The sequence below is a fragment of the Harpegnathos saltator genome, unplaced genomic scaffold, assembly GCF_003227715.2.
Source record: "Harpegnathos saltator strain DR-91 unplaced genomic scaffold, Hsal_v8.6 scaffold652, whole genome shotgun sequence".
NCBI lineage: Eukaryota > Metazoa > Arthropoda > Insecta > Hymenoptera > Formicidae > Harpegnathos > Harpegnathos saltator.
The window spans coordinates 12,920-23,169 of NW_020230485.1; the positions used below are offsets into that span (position 1 = coordinate 12,920).

The following is a 10,250-nucleotide window of genomic DNA, read 5'->3' on the forward strand; positions in this document are numbered from 1 at the left end:
GCTATTTACCGGCTGCATAAACGTCTCCCTCATCGTCTCTTCTCGAGTCTACTTCTCTCTAAGTTGATAATACGGATAACGATATTGCAAAAGACATCCGGGGGAGGGGGGGGGAGAGAGAATGACGCGCGAATCGAATGCGCAAGCGAGAGAGGGTGCAAATAAAATAAAAATGACACTTGGCGTCGTTGCGTTTTTATATCCCCTCGGCGTTATAAAAATTGTCACAAAGTCGCGCTAGTCCCCTCGACGCGGATGACAGTTCGACTTGCAAATATGAAGTGGATAATACATAATTCGCAGCAGTATGTCCGTCGCACTCGCGTGTAGTCGCGAACGCGTTCGATCCCAACGCTACTTTCAGTCCGGTTCTTGCCCGCACTGAAAAAAAGGTTCAACAGAAAGGACGTCCTCTCTCTTTCTCTCACTCTCTCTCTCTCTCTCTCGCTCTCTCGCTCTCTCTCTCTCTCTCTCTCTTCGTTCAGCGACCCATCTACATTTCCATTCTCCCTCTCGTCCTCTCCCTCTTCCAGCCCACCCCCTTTTCTCTCCCCCCCCTTTTTCTCTCTGTCTATCTCTCTTTTCTCTCTTTCTCTCTGATGCGTGTCAGCTCTCCCACGCTATGTTACTCTTAATCTGGCGACCGTGGCATTTTAATTTCCACCTGACTCGGCCCGCATATATTATTTTCATAATTCAGGCCAACCTTCTCGCCGCAACGCGTCTACCACGGTTTCGTTTCCTCGGCCACTTGGAGCACGGGCGAGTCACCCTGACGCCGCAGATGAGTGGTTTTAACTCGGGTAGCGATGCCGGTGAGGTTGCCGGGGGGGAGGGGAGGGGAGGGGAGGAAGGGAGGAGGAAGGAGGGAAGCTTTATACGTCGCGCGCGCGCAAGTTTCGCCCGATGGTTAGAAGTTGCGGATATTTCGTCGTCGTCATTTCGTCGCGGCGACATTTCTCCTTCGATAGCGTCTCCGTCGCCCTTCTAACAATTTGCCTTATATTCGCGGCGTGCGAACGCAAATGGCTGAAACGTGGTTTATCAGGACGGCGCACGCGCGTTTCTCGCGCTATTCACATCGGACGCCCGGGAATTTTCGTGCGCCGAATGACCGGAGTTTTATTAATTTCATTTTAGTCCCCGACTCAACGGGAATAATGCATGTTTCGCGCGTTTTCCCCTGTCAATTTTGTTCGGGCATCGTGTCGAAATGAAGATATTGCTTCAAACGCTCGTTTCCAGTGTTGACCGAAGTAGCCACATCGTATTCCATTGAGAAAGATATGCAATAATAAATCGTTGGGAAAACGTTGGTCCGCGGATGTTCCCCAAGATAATTTGCTCTGTAAAGAAGATATAACGCCTTAAAAATATTTTCAACGAGATGTTACAATATGGTTGCTTGCAAAATTTTGACGAAGATTTTGCACGATATGTCGCCGTGTTGCCGATTCAGATACTTGAATATTTCAGATGTTATTTGAGTACCTCAGAGTATCTCAGTTATTGTGTTTCAGATATTCAATTATTTATTTTTACTATTTTTTACTTTTTTCTTAAATAGAACACGACTCCTTCGACATCGAAGCAATAAGGTAGAGTCAAGGGAGAATAGATTTTTTTATGAAATATTTAGTCTACGTGTGGAAATAATAAACACGACCGGATTAATACATATTTAACGTAGCGACATTTCTGGAGGGAATTAAACTGGAGAATTTCAAATTGTTGTCTAATCTCTAACTGTTCTAATATCTTGATATACAACTAGAATATTCAGGTGTAATACTTTTGTCAGATTTTAGTTCCAACTTGTTTCTTCTTTTAACGTTATTTTGCGTTAGACCTCCGACAACTGGCGGGGAATGACGGCCCCGGAGAGTGGGGGAGCAGCGTTTCTCCTCTCGCGGCGCGAATTAATGCACATGACTGTTTACCTATTAACATAAGCACATAAGAGAAAATTAATGTCGTATAATTGTCGTAGCAAAACCATTGTCGTTACTGCATATTGGTAGTGACGACGATGAGACTCAGTTGATATAAGCAATTTTGCAAATTACTTGTCCTTAGAGCAAAAACTCGTTTCGTTGCTGCTGAGTGAATTTGTTCTTGGAAAAATTGTAGTTGATTGTTGGCGCAAGATAGTGCGTTTTCAGCAAATGCTTTGCTGTTGCAGCGAAATCGCTGATTGCGCTGAATCGCATGAATTCCTCGTGGTAGAAAAAGGAGTCGATTACTAAACTGGTTTCTTCTGTGTTATTTGAGTAAGAGAGGACAGATGATGAAATAGAGTAGATTATCGCGTAAATAATGTACATGCTGCGATTATATAAGGGATTATATAATCCCATAACGACATTATTTTGCTTATATACGCTTTTAATGTTACTAAGTTTGCAAATATGTCTTGCTATAACAATAAATTTGCCTTGTTAATGCATCTAAAATGCTTCGATGAGTAAGCATGAATTCGTAGTTCGTTATTACAGCGAAATAATTTGCAGATTCAACGAAGCAAATAAATTCCAGTGTTCCTAACATATACATTTTATGTCCATAAATATATAAATAATTAAATTAATTAAGAATTTAATGAAATTAAATAATGTAGTAAAACGAAAGATAATGATGATAAAGAGACTTATACTTGTGCGGAAGATAAAATTTTAATGTACAGCAAAATCACACATTATATATGATAAAATCTCTATGAATTATGTCTATAATAGATAATAGGTCGTATTGTATACGCGTACGATTACGTTCACCACTTTGGTATGAATTCGATAGAAGACCATTTGATAAGTGCACCATGTTTCTTGTGACACAGGATATATCATTATAAATTAACATATCCGCTAAATATATCCGTTATAAATTAATAGAAAAATCTGGCACTTGTTGTTTTGATTTCTCGTGCAGTTTCGCCAACTCCTCCGGCTTCAAATTCGATGCGGCTTCAATAACTTTAAATAATAATCCTTTAACAAGTGATCTCATGACTGAGAATTTCAACGCATGACGTAATATAAACCTGTGCAAACATTAAAATAATAACAATTATAGAACGTGTGCGACATATAGATTTTCATTTCTCGCGAATGTAGAATGAACATTCGTATCGTGTGCAACGTACAAAATATACACTTTACTCACGTATAAAATTTATAAATAATCCACTCTCTGTAACTGAGTGATGCATACAAATTGGGCATGTTTATATTTATTGCTCCTACAAGTAGTAGCATTATTATCTTAGAAGAAATAATCACTAAGGGAAAATAACTCAGAGACTCCGTAGCACATCTTATTAAATGCAATGTGTTTTCATTGACTTCTCTAAAATTGGGTAATAGCCAAGTTTCAGCTAAATCCACAGCACGTTGTTTTATTTCCTCGAGGCTGCCACGGCAAAAGTTATACCTGACGGATAATATATAACGTAATGTATGCACGTTCAGGATGCAGGAAGCATCCAAAGCATCATATCCGGCGTAGAAAATTTTTTGGCATCTAGTCCGATTTCTCAACGTCTGCGCAGATTCAAGTTAAAGATATAATATTTCAAATACGCCATTCTAGGCGGCAGAAACCAACGGATTTTCTAATATATATTTTTTTTTCGATTTTCATTTCATCATTAGAATTTTTTATTTGTTCGATAATATTTTATTTACTTACGTCTTACTTATAGTCATCACCGAAACTTACTTGTCTTCCACTCCGAGAAAATATCCGTAGCATCTCCACATGTAGCAAAAACTTTCTAGATCCTCATCAGTTATATTGTGCAGCCCGATATATTGCGGATACAGAATGGGCACAACCACAAGCATGCCTTGAACAACTGACATGTCTGCATTATTAATACTCTTCGGTTTGATCGTATATGGTATATATTTCATTAATTTGTAAGGACGTTGATCGATCTTTGCGAACGGACACAGCGCGGCGAAGTCTTTCCGAAACAATTCACGCTCCGGACACCATGGATTCTCAATCTTCAACGCGGCGTCTATTTGCTCTTCACTCGCCAATGCCAGCTTTCTAGTTAGCGCTAGGTGTTTCTCGTGCGTAATTTTCATCTCCCTGTAGGCCTTCGTACCTTTGACCCAAGGATCTCCGTCATACCAAACCAGCATCCGTTTTACGGTAATCAGATACCTTGAAATTTACATGCACTTTCTTAAACTATGTCTTTCACAAGGTCGATGTGTCCCCCAATGTTTGATTGGTTATGCTACATAGTTATATTGCAAGAGATGTATCAAGCTCTACTGGTCACTATACACATATACGCACACATTGACGAATAACAATAATGACTTGGAACAGTACCTTTTGAATGCCAAGTACGGTGTATGGGTGTGTCCTCCAAGAATGAATCCTTTCAGACCATCGTCGAAGGTAAAAGAGTACACGAGACTCAATAGATTGGTTAGGACAATTGATAAATAATGCTCGCTCACAAACTTTTGCGCTCTGCGATATTTGTCTATGTCCATCCATTCGGGCAATTCCTCCTGACATATGTTGGAATTTATCGGAGTCATGATGGCCGGCACCATGTCCCTCAAAGAATTAGGTATATTTAAGGTGAATTTCATTATAATCCGATACTTCCAATCGTACTGCTCTTGCGCGGTCCAAGTATCGAAATCGCCCGGAAGCTCGGTTGTACCATGCATTATATCACGATATTTCATCAAGTATTCCTTTTCAGTACAGTTTTCTGAGTCACTAATATCCGTAGTAGTAGTAGGAGTAGGATCTTTAAGCATCTCATCAGTACCTGCCATAGCTACGGAAGAGCGGTCGGACGATTTCGTCCTTAATTCTTCGAGCGATCAAACCACTTTTCACAGAGTAATACTCCTCATTAAATACGTGCACCACACTATATGTCTCGTGATGAATCGTTATTCACTACTGGTGGAATGTATCGCAGGTTTCTTATATCATTTCTCCCCACTTTCCAATTCCCCTATCAATGACGTAACATGTTGCTCCATCGATTAAAGTAAATACAATATAAAAAACGCGTGGATAGATAAAAACCTGTCGATAAAAAATCGACTTTTAGTGTATATCTCTTAAAAAAAAGTTATTAACTTCCTAAGTCCGTGAGATGATAGTCATCGCTACATGTACTCCTCAGAAAGCTGTGCGATGCTTTAAAGCATCGCGAAGTTATTGTGATTGAGCAACCGTAAAAAAACGTGAGATTATAATCCAGGAACTTTCCATTATGTAATGCATGCTCCGTATCATGTTCCAAGGTCAGACCACGCTCAACACGTGTGAGGAAAAATATTAGTCATCTTTTTCATCATGTTCATTAAAAAATCAGTATTTAAAAGGTTAAAGGGGTACCAAGATATTAAAGGGATACCAAGATGGATAATGAACGCATCTTCATCTAGATGGCCGACTAAAAATATCGGCAATGTTATGATCTATCACTGACATTAGCAGTCTTATCCATACAGAGTACCTGACAATGCGAGGCAGAACTTTGGTGCGCAAGTAGAACGAATTAAACTGAATGGTAAAAATTATGTACCGTTTTGCAAATGATACAGCATCTTTCGAAATTCTGTTGAGTTTTTGACATTTTGCAGGCTATAGCTCACGCACACTGATAAAAAATCTCCATGACGTAATACAATAAAGATAATCCTTTGATCTCTGCAAGTTCACACTAATCGACGCAAGATCAGTATTTTATTTTCGAATTATTACTCATTTTCTTCATTCTGCCATTTTATAATAGCTGTTTTGCAGCAATGAAATGAATTAATGAATTATAATGGCATCCGTTGGACCTTGAATAATATTAACAGCCTTCATTGCATAATTATTTTATTTTTCTGTGTAAAGTGGAAGTTAATTTCAGTGGAAGTTAATTTCAAATAATACGCAGAAGCGTACGTCAGATTGTAAAAATATATTGTAAAAAGAAAAGTGTACGTCAGACCAGTAAAAATATGTTATTTATATAACAATAAGACAACATAAATTTTCGGTTTGATATCAAATTTCGTATTGGTCAGAGATATTAGTTATCAGTTAGATTAGATTACATGTATTTGTAACATTAAAATTTAAACATCAAAATTTAAACTAATCAAAGACCAATCAAGGATCACGTTAGTTATTTGACCATTATACGACGTGCTAACGACGTTAAATTAATGAGCAATTTTGAGATCAGACTTTAGATTGATAAAGAAAAAAAACGTTCGGTAACACAGCGTTAAAATCCGGATATATTTTTGAACAGGTTGACCTAACTTACAACGTCCGAGTCACAATAGGCTAGTGAAACGCATTTTATCTTTGTTAAAAACAATTTCAATCAATCGTATATGCGATAATCTTTTGCCGTTTTTGTAATTTTATAATCTCCCTGTCATAAAATTCTTGTGCTTCTAAAGAAACGTGTTCCAAGCAATATTTCTAATATTCTAAACAAGCAAACTTTATACTGGAAAGCGTAACTTTTTTTTTTTAACGCAAACTAAGTAGGCATTACGTGGAAGTAGGTAATGAAGGTTCATCTTGTTCACTTCACTTCATTGTTTTCGCTCAATGTTATTGTAAAACAAATCCACTTCTCGTCTACCGTTAGCATTTGTCTCGAAAACAGTTGGGCTGCGTCTGTAAAGTGAATCGCAGATGGATATGCGATCCATTAAATCTCGTTCCGTCAGATGCTGTGACACTGAAACATCGAACTTTTTCACCATTTCGATTTGATTTAAGTGTCTCGAAACAGTTGATTGATCAATGTTCGATTTTACCGCGATGGCCCGAGTTGTGATGTGCCGATCAGAATCGATTAAAGTGGTTATTTGCTGGATATCCGCGGTTTTATTTGTCGAACATCCGCGGTTACCGGCCAACCAGAGCGAAGAACATCTTGGACATTCCGCTCCTCCTGCGTGAAATTTCGAAAATTACCTCTGCCACCTCTGCGTTTACCGATTAAATGGCACAAAATTGACACAAAAATATTGATATAGATTTTAGACACACAAGTGTTATACATTATTTCAAAGATATACACGTTCGCAGAGTTGTACGAGCAAACTACGAGTTGCTAAAATTGAGAAAAATTTCCTCTTCTTATCACTCTTAACTTTCTTTCTCGCCGTATATTTTTGCTTCCGAAATATTAAGCAGCAAGAGTACACCCAGTCTGCATTTTCCTTTTAGGACCTCTCGCTTAAAATCTACAAGAAATATCCCGAATATTCTGCAGTGCATTTCTATATAATAATCCTGAGGAAGGAAATCCTGAGGATCTTCCACACGCGCAAATGAATATTCATCGGACATCCTGAAGCTGCAAGTTTTCGGTTATTATTTGCTCCTCCCCAGCACATTCGCCCAGTACATCCTGGAGCTGAGAAACAGGACACTCATAGATTATGCGCCATATCCGTCCTAGATGTCCCGCGGATTCTCCCGAGGACGTCCTCGCGCTATCCGGGACGACGCGCGGGGCGTGTAGATGACGGTTAAACAAAATTTGTCCGGCACGGAGCATGTTACTAACATGGCTTACTTGATTCAATCTGTGCTCGTATTTATCTTCATTATTTATGTTTACCTTGCAATATTTATCCGCTCTCGGCATCGCCGAGCGGCCAAATTTATTTAACACGATCTATTGCGATTGCACAGTCGCGATAGGACGCGGCGCGATCGCAATGGCGTGTCACCACCGGCTATTTATTTACGAATCGCGAACCCGAGCACGGTTCGGGGGAATTACACGTATAACCACGATTATCTGAACATCGTTTAACCCTGCAACGGCAACTCGATTACGTGATTATGGTGTGTACTAATTAGTTCGCATAATCGCGACTTCCGCCGGACATTGTCAATAAAGAACCGATTAAACGAGCCAACCGCTACACATTTGTGTACGCGCGTGTCAAAGGATCGTGCTTATTCGCTGCGGCGTTGAAGTCGCGCGACCTTCGCGACTGAATTTTCACCATGTTGATTGGACGCATTTTCACGTAATTCGATTCGATCCTCCACCGCTCCGTTCCGTTTATTCTTTCGATCTTGCGCAGACGCTGCGACGCGTCTGACTACCATCCCTATGCGGATAGGCAGCCAATTATTCGCCAATATCGCTGGCTGATCGAATTTTCGCCAGCGAGCTTAATCGCCATAGCTTGGTCAGGCGTTGTTGGTCTCGTTGTAACGTCTCCTGACTAGTCCACGCGCGACAACGTGCAACCCTATGAAACGGGAAACGCGTGCGCGCCGCGATTGGGCTGGCAGGCGCGGGTCTCGCGTCTCAAGGTCAGTTCGAACGATTCATTTCCAGCCAGCACAGGGGGGAGGTTTTGCCCCCAGCGAAGGGCGGTGCATGACGCACACGGGGCAAATTGCGCACGTGAGTAAGCCGCATGACGTGTAAGGTGACACGCGAGTCAACAGTTCGTAACGATTGATCCACGGGGCTTATAACGTGCCGGCGCACCCTACCTGCCGGTTTTTAGCATCGCTTGACTCGCTTTCTCTCTCTCTCTCTCTCTCTCTCTCTCTCCTTCCCTGTGTGAAGAGTAATACAGCGGCACGTCGCTAAAGACAAATACCAGCGCGAGGATTTACCGCATAACGGGAGACATTACGTCGTCGTGGAAAACACAACGACGTTATGTCTACCGTTTTGACTTATCGACCTACTTCTCTTTTGAAAAAATTAAAATGATATGAAAAAATAATATGTGATAGAGACGGCGCGCGAATAAACTGATAGAAACTGCGGAATCTGGGTCACGAGCTGGTTCAAAGGTCATGTTGACCGTGCGCTTTGTTTGTGTATTTATTGCGAAAGGAACGTGGAACAATGGAGGCGGAATCGCAAAATGTTTTCTTCGGAACAACACAAGTCCTCTGTAGCGAGTTTTTCATCAGAATCTGGCAAATATTGCAGTTACAAAAACGATAAAAGTCCGACTGAAATTTCGGCGCGTCTCTGGAAATTTCGTGTGACGATGCTCGCCGCCTCGTCGCGAATAAAGAGACTTAGGTAGCGTGTTATTAATTAAATTCAAAACTTCCCGCACGTACAAGAATTACAACTCCACGTGCCTTCCACTTGCCTCGATGGACACAGAACTTGCCCCCTGAATTCCCTCGAATGAAAATCTACTCGAGAGGTAAAGCGCGACAGAAGTGAAGCGTGCCGGAGATTCGAATGATTTTTCACACTTACATGAGAATGAATGCTCCGAATCGGCGAATAAATATTTTCATTTGAGATCCAAAGGTGAATTTGTGATGCACTTCGCAGGAACAAATTCGCCGCAATCGCTCGAGGTTATCCGCTTGTATGGTATTAAGGATCCATCTTGAGCTTGAAGTAAACATTCATCACCTTTCTACTTCCGAGTGATAATCTTTCCACTGCCGCTTCGGATGAATCTTCGCCCCTTTTTCAGATTGTACTTCAGGAAACTTGCAGGATAATCGCGCATGATTGTATTTGCGACTTTCGTCCTTGCTGAATCGTTGCTGCTTCCTTTGTTCCGCCGCGACGATTTGCAACGCTTGTCTTCGTTATTAGCGCGTGAAAAATAACGTAGACTTATTTTTAATACACATCCGCCCATTACCTGTCCTGACAGTGCGCGAGTTAAAGCCAGCCTTTCATGGAACGACGGAGGTTATCGCGTGCGTATTTCGCACGGAAGATCCGTAAAGACATTTCACTTCTCCCGCGGCTATACATCGGCGTGATAAATGGGCTTACGATCGACACTTCGCGATCGCGACCATTATCATATTCGGATCGTATATCTCGTGGATTTCACGACAAGAACCTCACTTCCGCGGCTAGAAAATTCTAATGCGACCACATACATATATCCTTAATACTTGATCCTGATATATTAGCGGCGGTATTTGTCACTTGCTATGTGCGAATTCATCAGAACAGCTGAAATTCGCGTTAACGATCCAGACACCTATGCGTACACGTACAGAGGCGCGCGCACGCACACACACACACACACACACACACACATGCACGATACACGAGGGTCCTAAAGCCGCCACGAGGATAGCCGAAGCACACCCTGATTGTCCGAGCACTCTTCATATGTCCAGGAAAAAAGTGTTCCTTTTTTATTTTGTTTTCGATGACGGTTCGAAATATCATCACGTTTTGGAGAATATCGTTGCAGGTGAATTCTCATACTCGCGTCTAGCAAAAA

General features: G+C 41.2%; 1 protein-coding gene and 1 long non-coding RNA gene across 2 annotated transcripts; both read right to left on the minus strand.

Moving 5' to 3' along the window:
* Positions 1-830: 830 nt before the first annotated feature.
* Positions 831-2,295, minus strand: LOC105186580 (uncharacterized). The gene is made up of 3 exons (XR_850026.3): positions 2,067-2,295; positions 1,793-1,940; positions 831-1,346 (listed from the first exon to the last, which is right to left on the minus strand). It is a non-coding gene; the product is annotated as an uncharacterized LOC105186580 (long non-coding RNA).
* Positions 2,296-2,648: 353 nt separating this feature from the next.
* Positions 2,649-5,866, minus strand: LOC105186581 (uncharacterized). Its single transcript, XM_011146883.3, has 4 exons — positions 4,345-5,866; positions 3,718-4,170; positions 3,163-3,429; positions 2,649-3,040 (listed from the first exon to the last, which is right to left on the minus strand). Exons 1-4 carry the CDS (start codon positions 4,803-4,805, stop codon positions 2,878-2,880), a joined length of 1,344 nt encoding a protein of 447 aa, XP_011145185.1. The 5' UTR covers positions 4,806-5,866; the 3' UTR covers positions 2,649-2,877.
* Positions 5,867-10,250: the final 4,384 nt, after the last annotated feature.

Bases quoted from the DNA above. Each gene is read 5' to 3' on its own strand.
- LOC105186581 (XM_011146883.3), bottom strand. From the start codon at position 4,805: ATGGCAGGTACTGATGAGATGCTTAAAGATCCTACTCCTACTACTACT. The intron at 4,171-4,344 runs GTACTGTTCCAA...GTAAATTTCAAG, and splicing joins CCGTACTTGGCATTCAAAAG to GTATCTGATTACCGTAAAAC. The intron at 3,430-3,717 runs GTAAGTTTCGGT...ATTATCCGTCAG, and splicing joins TTTCTCGGAGTGGAAGACAA to GTATAACTTTTGCCGTGGCA.